Genomic DNA, 20794 nt, shown 5'->3' on the forward strand with positions numbered 1-20794 from the left:
GTTTCACCATGTTGACCAGGATGGTCTCGATCTCTTGACCTCGTGATCCACCCGCCTCGGCCTCCCAAAGTGCTGGGATTACAGGCGTGAGCCACCGCGCCTGGCCAAGTAATATCTATAATTTCTAAGTGCTCATTATCTACCTGTTCTTCAATACATTTACCACTTATTCCTTACATTTAATCCATTACAACCCTGTGAACTGGTCAGCCTACTTATCTAGATGAGGAAAAAAGGATTAAGAGGTTGGTAGTTCAGAGTCAGTCAGCAAATGATGGGGTGGGATTCCATCACAGATCTGTCTGTCTCCAGTGCCACTGTGGAATACACAGATCAATTAAATGTTACGTAAACTTACCAATCCAAAAGTTGCTTCTAACCCCTAAACTGTTTTTTTACTTACGTCTGAAATACTTAGGACCTGATTCAGACTCAGTACTCCTGAGCAAAAGGAATTAGCCTTTAGTGACACAGAATTTCTACAAAATAAAATGCACCGATCTTAAAAGTGTTCACATCAATGCATTCTGACAACTGCATATACATCCATATAATCATTACCCCAGCAAAATACATTTATATCACTCAGAAAATTGTGCCAAAGATGACCAATGCATCCTAGATGGCTGGGGATTTCCCGATTGTGGCACTGAGGTTCCTATGTCCCTCAGTCCCAGGCAAACCAAGACGGCTGGTCACCCTACTTTGCATTTTTGGCCTTACTATTAAAAGAACAACATAAGGCAAGCAGGTGAGGAAAGCTATCCGAGATACTTGGAGGCCAGGGCTGCAAAGTGTGATGTTTGCTCAGCTCCGACGGTGGGGAGAGGTTAGCATCAAATGAACAGCAACAGCATCGCCTGTACTGATTTTAGATGTCACACAGGTGCCTTGAGTGATGTGACATGGCCAGACTGTCCATCTGTAGACTACAGCTGCCACTTCTCTCTTGTGACCTTTTTCCTGCCATCATTGAGCCTGCCTCTGTCAGGCCCCTGCATCACTTCTAATCTGCTGTGTGCTAGGAAACCAGATTACCCTGCATTAGCAAGCTAGAAGAGTAGGAATAAATAGGCTTTTGTGTTTTCAGTACACAGAATTTGTGTTAACTCTATCAGCTGCTTAAAGTTCTTTTATTTTGCCTACTTTCGGCTGGTTCTGCTTAGCGGAGGCTAACTGGTATTCTCCAGAGAAGTGAGTTGTTTTACTTTTCTTTGAATGATTTCACTTCCCCTTAATTACTCTGGTTGAGAGCAAAAATAAATTTCTGGGCATCATTCCAAATACTCACAGAAAGTGCTTCTATACCCAGCCCTTTCATGTCCTGGGTAGAAGGTGTAAGCAAACCTGCAGGCAGATACATCCCGCCATTCCTGCCATTCCTTATCTGGAGTTGGAAGCAAACCTGCTCCCAACAGTCACTGACTCTGCTCTGTAGTGGAACTGATTATTTTGGAGCATCCTTTCTTGTTTTAGGTCCTGTCCCTCAATGCCTAATTGTAGGATACAGGTAGGCTTTATATCCTGGACCTGAAAAATAATGCCCATCTGGGATCCTTGGAAAGGATATTTTTGGTTGTACTTAACTTATTCCTGCATCTCACACTAGTCATGGGATTAGCATTTACGTGTCTGGTGTTTAGGAACCACCTGCAGCCACTTCATAATCCACACCAGTCTCTTCTGTACTCAAGCTCTAAGTCTTTATCGGTTAATCTGAAGAAATAAAACATCTCAGGGTTTTTCTTTGTTCCGAGTTTACCTTCTCAGGTCTTTTGCTGACAGCAGCGATTTCACTGATTGGGAGAGCAGATGTGTTACTGGCAAAGACACAGTGATCTGGAATCACCTGCAGGGAAAAGCATTTAGGAATATGTCAGGTAGGCCTAGGAGATGACTAGAGGCCACAGCAAAGCTAATGAGTGACACCTGGGCCAGCCCACTCTCTCACCCCCAACTGCTCAGACAGTAGATGCCACTCACCCAGACACTAGCGGGTCACCCAGGGGCTTTTGTGTTGGGGAATATGTTGACCTTGTTCCTTTTCCCATTCAGCCTTCCCTCTAATTACGGCCCATCATAAGGTCACCTTATCCTGACCTGGAGACTACATCTCAGCAGCTGGGTCAATAAAACAGCTTAAACACTGAAAAGAGCCTTGAATCCCAATTTATTCATTTCAACACCCAGCATGGGTGTCAACTCCTCTTGTTTGGATCTGCCCTGGAGTCTGGAAGCTTATGAAACACTCCCCCACTTCACCTTTATAAGAGCAAGCCAAAATGTGCATGCCTGTCTCATTTTATACAGTGTTACTAAAAAACGTATACCGCTGTAATTACAGCTACAGTACATGAATACTATTAACTATTAGCCTTATCAACCTGGAGAATAGTCTCTAATGCAGATTGTCTCAGCATTCTGGCCATGATCCCAACTTATTCATTTTTTTTTTTTTTTTTTAAACAGAGTCTTGTTCTGTTGCCCAAGCTGGAGTGCAGTGGTGCAATCTAGGCTCACTAAAACCTCCGCCTCCCAGTTATTCATGTTTTTATTCAGATGGTTGGATGAAAAATGTGGAAGCACACCTGTGAAATGTGTGCAAATCTGGAATACACAGAATCTTAACAGAGATGAGAATCGAGGAAGATACATTCAACACACTGAAAAGCTGAGTACAAAATAAGATCAATTATAATGCAATAAAGGTGAAGTACTGCATTAAGATTTTTTTAAAAAGGAAAGAACTGTATAGGCACTTGAAGGACAAGACCTGGCTTGGCAGTATTTGTGATAAAGATCCCATGATTTTAGTTAATCAAGAGTGGAGGTTGGGCATGGCGGCTCACAACTGTAATCCCAATAAGGAGGCCAAGGATGGAGGACTGCTTGAGGCCAGGAGTTCAAGACCAGCCTGGGCCTCATAGCAAGACCCTATATCTACAAAAAATAACTTTAAAAATTAGCCAGGCATGGTGGCACATGCCCGTAGTGCTAGCTACTCCAGAGGCTGAAGTGAGAGCATCACTTGAGCCCAGGAGTTCTAGGTTACATCATGCCACTACATTCCAGCCTGAGTGACAGAGTGAGACCCTGTCTCTAACAACAACAAAAAAGTAGTATGAGTTGACAGTACAGCATGACTGCCAGAAAGCTTACAGAGTGTCAGGTTACTTTCTTAGTAGTATTGTGTCTAATGCTGGTGGCAAAATTCTTTCTGAAGAGCAAATTAATGTCTCTAAAGCTGGCTGGCAAAAATTCTGCCCTTCCTTGGACATGTATGTCTTTTCTCCCAGCTAGAAGTAGAGTCTGTTTCCCTTCTTGAATCTGAGCTGGTCTTGTGACTTGTTTTTATCAACAGAATTGGGCGGATGTTACCTTGCCAGTTCCAGGTCTACCTAGCTCTGCGAAGCCCAGTCTTCTTTTTTTATTTTTTAAATTATTTATCTTTTTTTCTTCCTGACAATAAACTTAGGAAGCTCAGTAGCTTCTGCTTTTGTTCTCTCAGAAGCGCGCAGCAAAATGCAAAGTTCTGGTGAGATGCTAAGTGAGGACAGGCCAGGAGAGATGTGGCGGAAGCAGTGAGGTGCCCAAGCCAGCTTCCAGTGGAATGCAGTCCCAGGAGTGACCCCAGCCCTGAAATTAATGGACTTAAGCACCAGCTGTCTCTGCAGAGCCCTGCCCGGATCGCAGAATTATGAAGACAGTTATTGTAAACACAGCAGTAGAACACCAAGACATAAGAAGATACTAGAGAGGATAACTGAAATGGGGTGGTCTAGAGTTAATGTCTGTGGAAGAATGTTCAAAGGAATGGGTTTTGTTAGTTCTATGGGCAATAAGAGAAGATAATGTTTGTTTGTTTATTTTTGAGATGGAGTCTTGCTCTGTCGCCCAGGCTGGAGTGCAGTGGTGTGATCTCGGCTCACTGCAACCTCCGCGATTCTCCTGCCTCAGCCTCCTGAGTAGCTGTGATTATATAGGCACGCGCCACCACCCTTGTCTCTTCCTTCTCCTTGCCTGCTGGGTTCTGTCTCTTCTCCTTGCTGCCTTTAACTTCACTTCATGTTTCAGTTGTGACTATTATCTTGATTGGTTTCTAGTCTGCACTTCTCTTGATTTGATCCCTCTTCTTTTTTCTTTGACCACTGGCATCCCAATGGCTAAAACTAACAAACTTTTCTCTTTTTTTTTTGAGTTGGAGTCTTGCTCTGTTGCCCAGGCTGGAGTGCGGTGGCACAATCTCAGTTCACTGCAACCTCCTCCTCCCTGGTTGAAGAGATTGTCTTGCCTTAGCCTCCCAAGTAGCTAGGACTACAGGTGTGCACCACCAAAAATTAGCCCACCTAGTTTTTTTATTTTTAGTAGAGAAGGGTTTCACCATGTTGGTCAGGCTGGTCCCAAACTCCTGACCTCAGGTAATCCTCCTGCCTCAGGCTCCCAAAGTGTTGGGATTACAAGCGTGAGCCACTATGCCCAGACAACTTTTCTCTATTCTGATCATCCCAAAACCAGATTTTCCAAAAGCAAATACCATGTCCTAGTCAGTAAGTGCTCTTCTCTCCACCATGGCTGTGTCTGCTTTTGATGCTTAGAGAATCTACCTATGACTGCAGTGCCCTGAAAGCCCCAGGAACATCATCTAGATGTCTAAGTTGAAATGCCATCTAGCACAGATGGAACACAGATCCACCAACCTCATCTGAACTTTCTCCCTCACTTGAATCTAGCATTACACTTTGCCTAAGGAAAAGATTTTGGAATGTGTGTCTCACAAGGGGAACGTGTCCCCAACAGAGCTGCTCATCCTTAGTTTTTAAACCCCCTTAGGTTCAGACTTTTTTTTTTTTTTTGAGAAAGGGTCTCCCTCTGTTTCCTAGTCCGGTCTTAAACGCCTGGTCTCAAGTGATCCTCTTGCCTTGGCCTCCCAAGTGCTAGGATTACAGGCATGAGCCATCATGCCTGGCCTTAAGTTCAGTCTTAGTGGAGCACAGACCATCCCCACATGGAAGGACATCTTAAGAGTACCACCTACTTCCTCGCAGCTCACTGCTCATTATACCCAGCATGTTGCCAAGTCAGAATCATTTCATGTTCATCTTTTAGTAACCCACATTCTGTTTATCCAACTGTAGACTAGTTTAGGTGTCGGTCCTACCTCATGCCTGAATTACTGCCATTACTACTTCTTGGGGCTCACTCTTCCTACTCCCCACTTTAAGTACTCGTTTTGTTCATGTCAGTCCATCTCAAGAAGTGGTTATGGAGAACATTTGGGAGCTAGGCCAAAGCAGCATTTCCACAGAACAAGCATCTGGAGGAACTGTCCTCCCTATTTCCTTTGCAGCCTTAGACCTGAAGAGGTTTGGTTATGGCTTGTGGCTAACCAAAAAACCTTAAAGCATCTGGCTATGACCTCCTCCATGAGGTCATCTGTATGTTTGGGTGACAGAGCTTCTACATGAATAAGGTGAATGAATCCTGTGTTTATGGTAATAAACTACTTAATTTTCTTCCTTTAGAATTTAGACTTGACCTTTATAACATATGCAGTGTGCATAAGCACACATAAAAACTTAACTTTGATAACAAATAGTCCTTTTTATAAAAGCAGCCATGGGTTTCCTATAGCTCCTTTAAAAAAAACCCACCTCAGTGTTTTTTGCTCACTACGCTAGAATTCAAGTACAGCAGCCCCTTGCTTACCGCTTCTACTTCCTTTAGCACTCTGTGCTTAAGACTAAGGTCCTCAAACACAGCTTCAATCACCATGTCGGCCTTTTCAAAACCTTGGTAATCAAGCTGCCCAGTCAAGTTGCTGAAGATGGAATCCCTTTCAAATGATGTTAGAGCTTTCTTCTTCACTTTATCATTCAATCTAGAAAAAACACATTCCTAGTTAGATGGGAAGAAAAGGAAACTAACATTTATTGAGTGTCCATGGGCCACAGTACACATGTGTTCTTCAACTCTGTGAAGTAGTTCTTCTATTACCCTTATTTTGAGAGAGATTTCTAAGCTGTTTAAAGAGTCTCAGAGGGACCTCTGGTCAAATAGCTTGATAAGGGAGGGTGCTAGAATTCAAAGACATGTTAACTCCTAAGTGCACATTCTTTCTACCACAGAATGCCTCCAAATGCCCAACTTACGTCAACTAAATCACTCTTAAACCAGTTAAATTTGCCAAGAAGAGGAAACAACACGAATACTAGAATGGCAAAACAAAACAGCAGCTCTGGTAATTCTCTGCCTATGACAGGGGAAGCAGCCGAAGTGTGTTTGAGACCACATGGTTGCATATTTGTTTACAGCAAATACATAATTTTATGTTATTCTGTATTATTGTAATCTTCTAAAGAGCAGAGACCAAGCATTATTTCCTATATTCTCCATCTACTTCCCACTCATTAGCTAGTAATACATTGTACTGATTACATAAAATATTAACTCAAGGTTTCTTTTTTCCCATAGGGAGCAGAAAAGGATTCCTGCTTTTTAGACATTTAACTGATTATTTTTCATTGCCAAGGGAAACAGGCTCTCTTAGATTCCATCTGACCACACTTTCAGAATAAACCACCTAGAGTTTTCCTCTAAATCAAGAATGAAGCTAAACCCCATTCACTAATTTCCCTAACCAAAAGAAAAATTAAGGCCACAAGATAAATACAAAGGAGTATTCAAATAAGGTGTTAAGGGCTGGGTGTGGTGGCTCAGGCCTGTAATCCCAGCACTTTGGGAGGTTGCAGTGGGCAGATCACTTGAGGCCAGGAGTTCAAGACCAGCCTGGCCAACATGGTAAAATTCTATCTCTACAAGAAAAACAAAAATTAGCTGTGCATGGTGGTGCATGCCTGTAGTCTCAGCTTTTTGTGAGGCTGAGGCACAAGAATCACTTGAACTCAGGAGGCAGAGGTTGCAGTGAGCCGAGATCACGCCACTGCACTCCAGCATGGGCGACAGAGCGAGACTCTGTATCAAAAGAAACAAAAACATCAAACAAGGTCTTAAAACTATGGGTTCAAACCTTCTTTGGTTTTTGACAATCGCGACAGCAGTCAGCATTAGTTGCTCTAATTCTAACGCCTGATGAAACTATTCCCAAGAAAGGACAGGAACTATTATGTCCCAAGTCAGCAGTGTGGTGAATGGCACTCGCCAGAACCTGATGTTTCTAAGACAAAAAGGGGAACCCAGGACACTATTCAAGAGAGACTAGGGGAAGGAACTATTTTAGAGCAACAGTTTCATACTTTGGTGACGGTATAGAATGCTGTTTGGGATGCTTGCATGCTAGTTTCAGGGCAGTGCTGCTATCCAGCATATGTCATTTTTTTGGTCAGAATCTTCTATTATAACTTGTTATCTTACAACAATCTGCCAACATGATTAAATCTGCCAGCTCCTGGTTGGCATTATGGCAGTAATATGTGAGCTTCTCTGCAGAAAAGGGATAACAACATGCCTAAGCTACATAATCCATTTAAGAAACAAAAAACCTCACTCAGCTAAAAATCACAGGCAGGATGGTTTAAGTGCAGGCAGCCTATCCATTAAATATGAGCAGAAACCTGTGATAAAACCAACCCCCCATTTGGCCAAGCTGCTACTCTATCTCCTCACCTGCAAAACAGGCAGTAGGGGTGTGGCGGTGAGAGGGGCAGGTGGAATATGGGTGAGAATGTTATTCCTCCTTTATTAATTCAGAGGTAAGATGGAGATAGTCTGTAAAGCCCCAGACACTGTGGAGGAATCAGTTCACTACTTCTCTCTGTAATGCCATCAGGAAATACAAGGCTCAACAGTCCTGATCCTGGCACCCATTTCCTTACATCCTAACCTCACTCAGTCTTCTCAACAGTCATGCTATTTCAATAATCCTTAATAATACAGCAATTACATGCAAACTGTATCAAAATCCACACTGATACTAAAGTGTAAATGGTATTAACAAATATCTACTAGATAAAATTTTCCCTTCTGCATTCAAAGACTACAGACTTCAAGGATGTTAATTATCTATAATATCTATAACAAAACAAAGTAAAAGAAGGAATTGGTATCTAAAAATCAAAAGAAACTTGGCTTCACTATGAAGTACTAGAACTCATTATGTTCAGGAAAAAGGAATCCATGATGACAAAAACAAACAAAAAAACCCACCAAACCATGCGAAAGCCAACCAACCAAGAAACAAAAGACATTCTAACTTGCAAAGATAGAGAGCAGACTTACCCTTTGAACACTTGTTGCTGTCCTCGGCCTAGCCCAGTGAGTGTGGCATCTTTAAGTAAAGTCTTTAGCCCCTTATCCACAGAGACTTGGGCGATGCCTGCTCCCATCAGCCCTGCACCAAGAATAGCCAGATGCCTGCAAGGAAAGGACGAAATGACTTTTGGTAAACAGCTCTTAACTCATTTCAGTAAAAGTGGTAGATTGCCTAAGTTATCCAATAAACCAACTAAAGCAGGCACAACTCTTAAGGTGTTTCAAATAAATTTTATTTATTAAAAACACAGCTTTTTGGGCAAGAGATTGTGACCTAAAAATAAATAAATAAATAAATAAATAAAAACACAGCTTTAATAAATAATCAATTTCAAAAGTTAAGTGCAAAAACCCACCAGGTCTAAAAGAACTGGTCTACCCAGGAAGTTAGAATTATACTAATCTTCAATCATGCTTCAGAATCACTGAAAACAACCAGTTTATGCTTAAGTCAACGTGAGTATTTTTGTTTTCTGAACAAAAGCCAACTTGTAGTGATATGCACAAAGACCAACCTCTTTTCTTATTGAACTTGTTAGTGATTTTGACTATTTTCCAGTCAACTTTTTTTTTTTTTTTTTTTTTTTTTTTTTTTTTTTTTTTTTTTTTTTTTTTTTTTTTTTTTTTTTNTTTTTTAGAGACATGGTTTTGCTCCCTCACCTAGGCTGGAGTGCAGTGGTGCAATCCTAGGCTCACTGCAGCCTTGAAATCCTGGGTTCAAGTGATCCTTCCACCTCAGTTTCCTGAGTAGCTGGGACTGCAGGTGCATATCATCACTCCTGGCTAATTTTTTAAGTTTTTTGTAGCAATAGCTTCTCGCTATGATGCCCAAGCTGGTCTTGAACTCTTGGCCTGGCCTTAAATGATACTTCCACATCAGCCTCCCAGAGTTGGAATTATAGGTGTGAGCCATCGTGCCCAGCCCTCATCTTTCATTTCTCCCGAAATCTGTGCCTTTATCACACCTTGCCTGGATGAATTCAAAGTCTCCTTTATGGTGTCTTTGCTTTCAGACCTTAACCCTTCCTTAAACACCTCCACGTATGCATATTGCTACCTTTTTTTGTCCCTGAATTCCTCTAGAACTTGTCAGGACCACTTGATTTACCCCATACTCTTCTGGAATGGCTTCATGTCCATAATGTGTCTCCTCAATTAAATTCTAAGCCTTTTGAGAACCAGAGATCATATCTGATTATTCATTTTAGTTCCCTCTAGTTCTGGAATAATTTACCATATTCCCATAGTAAATAATGAAGAAAAAATTTTTAAGAGTCTCTTCTTTCATAAAAGAAGCCCAGGTTTACAGCATTGTTAATCAAATTAGAGTTGTAATGAGGGATAAAGTTTCATTCCTGACCATTTTGATTATAATGTTTAAAATCATATTAAAGTCCTGAAAAGGAACTCTAACTTCAAGTCCTGGGAGCATCTTGTAAATGCAGCTTTGTAATAATACAAATATTTATATGGTGAGTGATAAGAAATTCCAGGACAATGAGAAAATACAGTAGAGAAACAAAAAATAGGGACCGAAGAAAGATTGATGCATTTGCTGCACCAAAATTAAAAATTTCTGTTTGACAAACGACCCTACAAAATTAAGACAACCATAGAATGGGAAGAATTTGTGACATACATAGCAAAGGATACTACTGGAAAAATAGAACATGCATGTATCAATTTAAAAGGACAACCAAATAAAATGGGCAAGGGATATAAAGCAATTCATATAAGAACAAAACAAATTGTCAACAAAGATGCTGAATTTCAACCAGGCACAATAGCTCATGCCTGTAATCCTAACACTTTGGGAGGCTTAGGAGGGAGAGTCACTTGAGCTCAGAAGTTCGAAACCAGCCTGGGCAACATAGTGAGACCTTGTCTCTGTTAAGAAAATAATAATAAAAAGATGTTTGATTTCCCTAATAATTGAGGCAATACAAATTAAAATAAGATACATCAGACTGGCATTTTTTTTTTTTTTAATGAAGTTTCACTCTTGCCGCCCAGGCTGGAATGCAATAGTGTGATCTCAGCTCACTGCAACCTCCACCTCCTGGGTTCAAGCGATCCTCCTGTCTCACCTTCCCAAGTAGCTGGGATTACAGGCGCCTACCACCATGCCCAGCTAATTTTTGTATTTTTAGTAGAGATGAGTGTTCACCATGTTGGGCAGGCTGGTCTCGAACTCCTGACCACCAATGATCCACCCACTTTGGCCTCCCAAAGTGCTGGGATTACAGGCGTGAGCCACCATGCCTGGCCAAACATTTTAAAGTATCAGTTAGGATGTACAAAAAATTGGTTCTTTCATGCATGGTTGACGGAAGTATATTTTGTCCTAATTTGGGGGGCAAATCTGTTAAAACCAAGAACTACATACTCTATAACCTAGTCATTAGCTACTCTATAGAGATGCACTTATACACAAAATGACATGCTGAGATGAACAGCTGCATAATAATGTTTGTAATGAAAAATTGAAAACAGCCAGCAATTCATCAACAGGGGATTAAAAGGAATGAGTTACCTGATATGTACCACTCTACATCTCCAAGTCATATCACTGAGTAAAAAGTGCAAGCTATAGGATTTATACAGAAAGATTCCTTTTATGTTAAAACATGGCATAGATATAGGCCAGGCCTGGTGGCTCATGCCTATAATCCTAGTGCTTTGGGAGGTTGAGGCAGCAGGATTGCTTGAGGCCAGGATTTTGAGACCAGCCTGGGCAACTTATCAAGAACTCATCTCTACAAAATATTTGAAAAGTAGCCGGTATAGTGGTGTGTGCCTGGAGACCCAGCTACTCAGGAGACAGGGATGGGAACACTGTGAGCCCAGGAGTTCAAGGTTACAGTGAGCTGTGATTATGCCGTTGCACTTCAGCCTGGGTGACAGAATGAGACCATGTCTCTAAAAAACAAACCTGCCCCCTCTACAAAAAAAATCCCATAAACACAAAACAGTATCATAGAGAAGTTAATCTTATTTATGTAGTTTTTTTGAAAGGAAAAAAAGAATGCATTATTTGCTAGGTTTTTTTTTTTTTGGTGGGAGGGTCATTTGCTGGAATGTTAACTTTAGCTGTTAATAACAATAATAGTAAAATCTAAAACTGTGTTTAAAGCTTTTTTGGTATATCAGAGTCCAAGCTCAAACATCACTCATTTCTTAACCATTATCCTCTGCTTCGTTAACACCAGAATTTTCATGATGGCTTTAAAGTTATTTAATATTTGTCTACAACAATGTAGAGTTAAATTAACACACTTCACAATCTATGGAATCCTTCTGGTAAACATCTTTAGCATCCCTGAAATGACCCACTTGTGTAATTACCCAGCAGGCTAATATCTATGGTGCATGATGCTTTATAAGCCAACTGCTGTGTGACATGAACTTTTGAGGGTTGATTACACAGAAATGTTGTGATTTGAAGAAGGCATAATATGGCACTTTGTCTGTATTCAAATTTGTAGTTCAGTATTTTTTTCATAAGTACTGCTCTTATGAAACTGATGGAATGCATTATTCATATGAAAGATTAATTTATAAAGAGATAATAGATAAGGAATTCCAGTTATCATCCAAGGCAAGGAGAAAGGGGCCTAGAGAGATGAAAGTGGAAGAATTACTGACAACTGGGAAAGAAGGAAGGGGCACACCCTATCTACAATATTTGTTATTTAATTTTCAGTTTAACCGATTCTGCCTTGGGTACCTTATAACTTATTCTTCATTTCTAAGATGATGCCACCTTTTTCTTCAATGTCTTTCCCAAGTTAGGTCAACTCCTGTATTAGCCTGTTTTTCTGTCTATTTAGCTCCGAGTGTTTGAATTTTTTATTCAAGGTGATTTTCTTTTTTTTTTTTTGAGACAGAGTCTTGCTCTGTCACCAGGCAAGACTGGAGTGCAGTAGCATGATCTCAGCTCACTGCAACCTCCACCTCCCAGGTTCAAGCAATTACAAGTGTACACCACCACTCCCAGCTAACTTTTGTATTTTTAGTGGAGACAGGGTTTCACCATGTTGGTCAGGATGGTCTTAATCTCTTGACTGTGATCCGACCACCCTGGCCTCCCAAAGTGCTGGGATTACAGGCATGCGCCACTGTGCCTGGCCTTCAAGGTGATTTTTTTTTTTCTGATCTGCAAATGATGATGTTAGAATATTTAAATTGGCTGGGCATGGTGGCTCACCCCTGTAATCCCAGCACTTTGGGAGGCCAAGGCAGGCAGATCATGAAGGCAGGAGATCAAGATCATCCTGGCCGTGGTGAAATCCTGTCTTTACTAAAATACAAAAAATTAGCCAGGCATGGTGGCGTGCATCTGTAGTCCCAGCTGCTCAGGAGGCTGAGGCAGGGGAATTGCTTGAATCCGGGAGATGGAGGTTGAAGTGAGCTGAGATCATGCCACTACACTCCAGCCTGGCGAAAGAGCAAGACTCCATCTCAAAAAAAAAAAAAAAGAATATTTAAATCAAGTTTGGGAGTGTCCTGTTATAGTTTTCATCTGCATTGTGGTGGCTTTTTGTGGGACAGAATTTTCATAAACTGAGGCATTCTGATTCTCATTTTCTCTTTTCTTCTATTAGCTTTTTGTGGGTGTTTTCTTTTTTGTGTACTTACTACACACTACCACCTTCTCTAAGGGGTATTTTATTGTTGTATCTTCATAAAACAATAAACACTCAGGCAGGAGGAGTCTGGAGTTAATAAATTAAGACACTAGGTTTCTTAATTTAAGAGTACCCTCTTCTGTTGGAAAGTCTAGTTTCTTTACTTGACAGCATTCTTTGTGTACCTGGAGGGATGTGGTGGGGAGGGGTGGAAGGTGTGTCTAGGTTTTGTAATTTTGCAAGATGCTTCTTTGCCTTCTATTTATGCTGTCCATGAGGAATGGGTGGCTTTTTTTTCCTTATTAATCTATTTGATTTTTGTAGAATGTGTAAAAAGATACAGATTTAAAGGGCCATAATTCTTCTCCTGCAACATGGAATTAATTTACCCCACTCATCAAATGCGAGGTACTATCAATGTTAGGCGGAACAAATGCAATTGGCTCTCCAGACGGGATTGATAGCGGTCACTGAATGTTTGGGAGAAGCAGATAAGGTTGTATTTCAGATTCTAATTGGAAATCAGTCCTCTTGGTTAGAATCTTACCCAGACTTCTTATCCATTTTATTTTGTATTTTGTTTTGTAATCTTATTAAAGGTGAGAGGATGGAAGGTAGTATCATTAACTGCTTCTCTTAGATCCCCACAGTAGTTCAGCTAAAACAGAGTTTTTCAACCTCACACTACTGACATTTCAACTGGATATTTCTTTTTTTTTTTTTTTTCAGTTGGATAACTCTTTATGGTGGGGACTATCTGTGCGGTGTAGGATGGTTAGCAGCATCCCTGGCCTCTACCCACTATATGCCAGCAACATCCCTCCTTCCCCAGTTCTGACAACCAAAAATGTTTCCAGACATTGTCAAATGTCCCCTGGGAAGCAAAATTGTCCACGCTGAGAACCACAGAGCTACAAGGTAAGTTTAGGGGCATCATTAGATGTAGACTTGGAAGAGAGATTAGGCAGAATATGGAAAAAGCTTTGCTTATGGCAATACACCATGAAAGAGGCAAACAGACTATCCAATACTTTGGTTGTAAGCTAAAAGAAAGACAAGATTTTAACAATTACAATGAGGCTTTATGTTTTTTTAATGAGGAAGAAGTGTGAGTTCCCAGAGATGGCATCTCAAATCACAGGGGAGAGACAACCACTGAACAGTACAGAGGGAGCATGTGTGGTTTGGGAAGGGACCGAACCCAGACTTCTAGGTGACATCAATATGTGACAAGATACCTGTAGAAGAATGACCAGAGGGGTTTGGAAAAAACTCAGAACAGGCAAAACTTTGAAAGCCAAAAAGCTTTCAGTAGGAATAAGGGCTCAAGTGTGCTCAGGAAAGAAGAGGTTGAGGGTAAGACTGAATTAAGATATAGATCTAGCTCTGTAGATCTTCAAAGCCTCTGTGAGCTTTGCACGTAGTAAAATTCACAAGGGCTTCTTAGGTAGAGTTTAACTTACTTAACATCCTTCTGTGGAGCTCCAAATTTATTCTTCTTGCACAGGACCTGACCATGGTAGAGTCCCATCAAGGCCTTTGATTCTTTGGTCATTGCAAGCTCTCCAAATTTCTGAAAAGTAAAGGGGAATGAGAAAAGGTAGAACTTTACAGAGTAGGGTATGTGGAATTCTTCAGTTCAGGTTCCTCTGAAGAGCAGAGGTAATGCACATGAAGCCTGAGTTCCTGGGGATTCGGGGAGGTTGGGGGTTCAGTGCTGCAGAAGTCTGTCTCTCACTGATGTGTCTTGTCTTTACTTGTCTTATCTGGAGCACTTTCCAACTACTGTGTTGAAGAGTTTTGAATATAACTAAGCTCTCAGATTCTTTACACCACAGGTGTGGTAACCTTTTTCATAAAATTAGAATCTCAGGGCCAGAATGAGCCTCCACAATCATCTCAAACCAACCCTCTCATTTTACAGATTGGGAAGGGGAGGTCCAAAGAAATGGAGTGACTTTGTTCAAGACCATACTGCCTCAAAGTGGCAGAAATGGAACTTGAACCAAGACATGACTCCTAACTCAGTTCTTTTTCCACTGTAACAGGCTGCCCACATGAGACTTACCACTTTTAAAAGTATCCTAATTTATGGATGTGAGGGCGATCTGGCTGCGACATCTGTCACCCCATTGATTGCCAGGGTTGATTTGGCTGATCTGACTGGCTAGGCAGGTGTCCCCTTTCTCCCTCACCACTCCATGTGCGTCCCCTCCCGAAGCTGCGCACTCAGTCGAAGAGGACGACCATCCCCAATAGTGGAGGACCGGTCTTCGGTCAAGGGTATACGAGTAGCTGCACTCCCCTGCTAGAACCTCCAAACAAGCTCTCAAGGTCCTAATTATGGAGAAAAATCTCAACTTGGTGGTTAAAGTCATAACATTTAGGGTTTGACAGATCCTGGCTCTGCCACTGCCCCCTTGTGAAGCTCTCTTCATCCTTAAAAATGGGAAAAACAATACCCCATGTTCTGGGTATTAAATGAGAACACTAGTAAAATGACCAGGGTCTCAAGGTTAGCTATTATTAATATCACTAGGATATACTGGTAAGATTACATGGTTACAAAGAGCATTTCAAAAGAATCCCTCTAATAAAGTTGCTTTCATGACCCAATAGAACACAAAACGATATTTCACACAATCAGTGTAATCGTGATACAGCATGTTTTATCCAATAAACCAATGATTTTCAAACTATGGGCAAAAGATTCATCAATGGTCAGAAATTTAGTGGGTTGCAATAAGCATTATATATATAAAAAGAGGAATACACAGAGAATACTGAGCAGAATGCACCCAGTGAGGACAGTTACTGATTCGTGAAACTTACTCCTCAATTTTTCTGTATGTATGTATATGTGCACTTGGTTATGATATTTTTTTAAAAATCAGAAATGCCCAATAAAACAACTAGTACCAGAAGTGTTTTTCTGGTACCTGTCCTGAGCTTTCCAGATATTTTTGTCCTTTTACAGGTTGAGCATCCCTAATCTGAAAATCTAAAATCCAGAATTCTCCAAAATCCAAGACTTTTTGAGTGCCAATGTGATGTCACCAGCCAAATATTACACGTGATGAGCTGCAGTCAAAACTGTTTCATGTGCAAAATTATTAAAAATAATATATGATATTACTATCGGGCTATGTGTATAAGGCGTATATGAAATTAATTTCATGTTTAGACTCTGATCCCATTCCCAGGATCTCTCATCATATATATGCAAATATTCCAAAATCTGAAAAAGTCTGAAATCTGAAATATTTCTAGTCCCAAACATTTTAGATAAGAGATATTCAACTTTATAAAAGAGCAGCCATTCTTCAATGATCATTTAAAACTTAAAAACAAACACAAATCACTTAAATCTGCAACATCACCAAATTGCTAGAAAAGTAGAAGGGTAAAGCTGGTACATACATCCTTCCTGTCTTCGTCTTTTAGTGGGTACAAGATACTTCCTTTCATTTTCCAATGTACCAAAAAATTGTTTCATCATCTCTAGGGCCTAGCATGTAAGAAAAACATTTTTCTATCTTTGTATTCATTTTGTCTCAATAAAACCTGCCTAAGTACAGAACCAAAAACACCCAAGTGACTTGTTTTGAAAGGATTATAACTCTGTTCCTGTAGTGACAACCTTATTACTGAGAGTAAGTTCAAATATCTACAGACCATCAGGGTTTTCTCTTTTCAATCTTTTTTTGGAGACAAGGTCTCACTTTGTCACCCAGGTTGGAGTACAGTGGTACGATCTTACTTAGCTCACTGCAGCCTTGACCTCCTGGACTGTTTAATTCTCCTGCCTCAGCACCACAAGTAGCTGGGACTACAGGTGCATCACCATGCCTGGCTAATTTTTGTATGTTTTGAAAAGATGGTGTTTTGCCATGTTGCCCATGCTTGTCTTGAACTCCTGAGCTCAAGTGATCTGCCCACCTTGGCCTTCCAGAGTGTTGAGATTATAGGGGTAAACCACCATGCCTGGCCCCATTAGTGTATTCTTAGCATCCACTTGCTCACTGAGATTAATCATAAGAGATGATAAGCACTGGAAGAAAAAAAATTTTACTAGGCTTTGGAGATTTTTTCCGTTTCCAGCTTTATTTTTTTTTTTTTTTTTTATTTATTTTTTTTTTTTTTGAGACAGAGTTTCACTCATGTTACCCAGGCTGGAGTGCAATGGCGCGATCTCGGCTCACCGCAACCTCCGCCTCCTGGGTTCAGGCAATTCTCCTGCCTCAGCCTCCTGAGTAGCTGGGATTACAGGCACGCACCAGCATGCCCAGCTAATTTTTTGTAGTTTTAGTAGAGACGGGGTTTCACCACGTTGACCAGGATGGTCTCGATCTCTTGACCTCGTGATCCACCCGCCTCGGCCTCCCAAAGTGCTGGGATTACAGGCTTGAGCCACCGCGCCCGGCCCCCCGTTTCCAGCTTTATATAGAAGATTGGATCTTTAGTTTTCTTTGAACTGATAATAAAACACTGGAAGGAAATAAGTTTACCTGAGATTCAGAGAGATAACCAGCATCACTCCCTTGCTCAATTCCAGTCTTTACCACCTAAAAAACATATAAAGCACTTGCTCAGAGTTGGAATAGATTGGCAAGATGTACAATAATGGTAAATAAAATTGCCAGTGTCGTTAGTCCTCAAAGAGTAAGTCAAAAGCCTAGATTGGAATAAGAAAGAGAAAAGGACTGAGGGTCTGGCTGCTTTTGACTGACTTAATTCTCCATCTCTGAGGGCTGCTAAATCTAGCATAACAGGGAAGAAGAAGGAAAGACAAAGCTTGAATTACTCTTCCTCTGGCTTCTCTCCTATCTTCAAATGTAGGCAGATCCTCAACTTCCACTTTCAGCCCTTTTCGCTCTCTACACTTTCTTCCTCAGATGCACGACCTAGTTTATCACATTGATCATGAAGTCTACAAAGTTTAATGTAACATCTGGGGTAAGTACTATCCTAAGTATGATGGTAAGTATAAAAGATGAAAAAATGACCCTGTACTTACTCAATGGCATAATTCATGGGAATGACAAATTTTTAAAAATAAGCCAATTGACATCTCTAACTACTGGTTGCTTGGATTTCCCGTAATAACTGAACTCAATATATCTGAACCTAACTCATAATCTCTCTTTGGCAAGTCTGTTGCTGCTTTCATATTTTTACTTTACTATTATATCTCAGGACCTTATTCAAAATTCAAGCCTAAATTATCGAGACAGTTTGCTGATTCACTGCTCTATTTGTCTCTCCTTCAAATCCATTTTTACCCACTACCATGAAAATGGCTCTCTATAATCTTTATCACACAAAGGTAAAATTTCTCACTTCATTAATACCAACCTTCTAAAATCTAGCTTCAGTTTGCCTTTCTTCAGACTAACAGCTCATTATCCCCTCAAATACTGATCTCACTAACGTTCCTTGAAGAGCTTGTTTTCCAGTTTCCATAACTTTGCTCTAAATGCCCACCCTCCCTGGCACTACTTTCCCTTCACCTATCCTCTACCCATCTTTCAGGGCTCAGGTCAGATCCCCTAAGGTACTTACTGATCTCTTTGTCTCATGGCAATTGTTGCCTCCTCTTTCCCAGTTATTTGGCATTAATCTTACGCTGCCTTATATCTCTTACATGGCTATCTACCTTAACACATGTATGTGTCTAACTTCCCCAGTCCAGACTGTGAGACGAAGGCAGGGGACATGTTTCACATTTTATGCACTTTGGTGCCTTCTGCTCAAAATGTATTTGTTGACCGACCCATTCACCAATTCTGAAGTCTTTGGTTATACACTCTTAATCTTGAACTTTCCAAACTGAAAAGTTCTAAGTTTTAGTCTACTATTAGATTTCTTCAATCCTGTGATCATTTTAATTTTCCTCATTGATCTTTTGCAAAACTTCTCTACATCATTCTATCTTTTTTATAATTACAGCAATGAAGAATTCCTGGAGGGATTTTAGGTACTGACAATGATGTTGACTAAGGAAAGAATAGAGCCATCAATTTTGTTTCAACCACCTTTTGGTAGTGCCTAACACTCTAATGGCCTTGTTATACTAATGGGACTTAGCTTCCTTTCCTGGTTTTCTGGTTTGTTACTGATAGATTTAAGTTCATCAACCAATGAGTATGTCCAGCACTAATTTTCCCCAAATATATCACTTTATATGAGTCCCTAGAGCTTGCTATGCCCTTCCCTTATTTTTGGTAAATACTTTAATAGCAGAATTAAGAAATGTAATACTGAACATACATGGTCCAGAATGGCAATAAAGTGGAGTGCTATGTATAAAGGAAGGAAATATGAGAAAAGTGGGAATATTGGGTAAGACTCACATCAATTATTTTCAGAGGTGCAGGATAAAGGCCTTTAGTCTGCTTTCGCACTTTTTCTTCCACTTTTTTGTAAACCTGTTGCCTGACAAATGGAATAGTCATGGCGTACGCTGTCAATTCTGTAAGGTAAAATGCTTTTAGATACTTACTATAAAAACCTTAGATTCCTTTGTTAGTTTATTCTCCAAACTCTATAAAAACGAAGTAATTCTAGCTCTCTGCAATAACTGCTCTTTATTCTGATACACACAACATAAATTTCAACCTAAGCACTTCCTTAAACATGCTTAGTGATTCATGTTAAAGCTGGGCCTTGGGTACATGAGTGTTTTTTACACTATTATCCTATCTTTTTGTGTTGATACTTAACATTTTCTAAAATGAAAAGTTTTCTATGACTCAAGGATCATCATAAGGAAAAAAAAAGATTTTAAAAATTTACTTTAACTGGCCAGTATAAAGTTGAGGAGTTGTTACATCTCCTAAGGCTGATTTTATGCTTTGAGTAAATAATGCATTTACCACTTCCTCATTTTGAATATACAGAAAATAAAATTAAGTTCCCAGGAAAGAAGCTTTGCCTTTGTTCTTTAACAATGATACTCACTTTCCACCAATCCCTTGTCTCTCTTTGGAGAGATCTTCTTATCGGCTAGTCCTTTGGCGAAAGTAATTGCAACTTCTTCTAGGTATTCGATTGTCCGTTCCTCTGGAGGTTTTAGTCCTGGTCCTATAAAAATGAATGCAACACTGGAATGCAAATCAGGCTTAGACCAGTCCCAGGTAGTGAAAAACCCAGGCTTGCCAAAGTCAAAAACTTTCCATTTCAGACTGGAGACTGGTAGGTGGCAGAGTCCTAAACCATGAACTCAAAGAAGGGAAATCACACAAAGGTGCAACAATATGCTCTAGGTAGAAAACACAGTCCTAAACTTTCATTTGGCTTCCACTTCCAAGTAAAATGTAGTATGTCATACACACAAAAAGAATGTATTATGCAACTGCAACCTGCATTCTTGCTGCAAAACTGGAGAGAAAAAAGAACAAATCATGCACTCATTTGTAAAGACACTGGAGAGCCGCAGAAGTAACAAGGACAATACGAACTAAAATTCTAGAGAGCAGGAGCCTGTCTTAGCTGAACTGATGATCGCTGATCCTTTTCAGGGATATGTAATACTTTTAGGCATGGACTGAAGCCTGGACTTGACTCAAGCAGAAGAAATGTGAAACCATCAGAGTTTTTGATGGTCATGTACAGCACATCAGAAGCTAGAGGAAACCAAGTGCAAAGCCAGTTTTCCCCATGGAACATTTGTGAGGTTCTAAGATGGTACACAAGGAGGAAGTGGCTAGCTCATAGAGGTCGAGTGAAATCTCTCACAGTTTCATGATGTTTAATAGATAAGGTACTTCTACGGAACCAATATGCAACTGATTTTCCACTCAAGGCCTCTGCCAGATTTTGAACCTGCTTGGGGCAAGAGGTTACAGAGCTAGGCTCAAAAAAATCTGAAGAACAGGTATAGTGGTCCATGCCTACAA

General features: G+C 40.4%; 2 protein-coding genes across 2 annotated transcripts in view; both read right to left on the bottom strand.

Annotated features, from left to right (window-relative positions):
* LOC108301632 overlaps positions 1-20794 on the bottom strand; it is a 480010-nt gene that overhangs the window by 328585 nt on the left and 130631 nt on the right. The gene's annotated exons all lie outside the window — the stretch shown is intronic.
* HADHA (hydroxyacyl-CoA dehydrogenase trifunctional multienzyme complex subunit alpha) overlaps positions 1-20794 on the bottom strand; it is a 55263-nt gene that overhangs the window by 5543 nt on the left and 28926 nt on the right. The window contains exons 8-14 of the mRNA XM_017524423.2: positions 19857-19979; positions 19250-19368; positions 17405-17461; positions 14360-14469; positions 8236-8370; positions 5707-5878; positions 1763-1849 (exon numbers count right to left, since the gene is read on the bottom strand). Of these exons, the coding sequence (XP_017379912.1) occupies positions 1763-1849; positions 5707-5878; positions 8236-8370; positions 14360-14469; positions 17405-17461; positions 19250-19368; positions 19857-19979 (803 nt within the window). The remainder of the gene's footprint in view (positions 1-1762; positions 1850-5706; positions 5879-8235; positions 8371-14359; positions 14470-17404; positions 17462-19249; positions 19369-19856; positions 19980-20794) is intronic.

The sequence above is a fragment of the Cebus imitator genome, unplaced genomic scaffold, assembly GCF_001604975.1.
Source record: "Cebus imitator isolate Cc_AM_T3 unplaced genomic scaffold, Cebus_imitator-1.0 Scaffold1, whole genome shotgun sequence".
NCBI lineage: Eukaryota > Metazoa > Chordata > Mammalia > Primates > Cebidae > Cebus > Cebus imitator.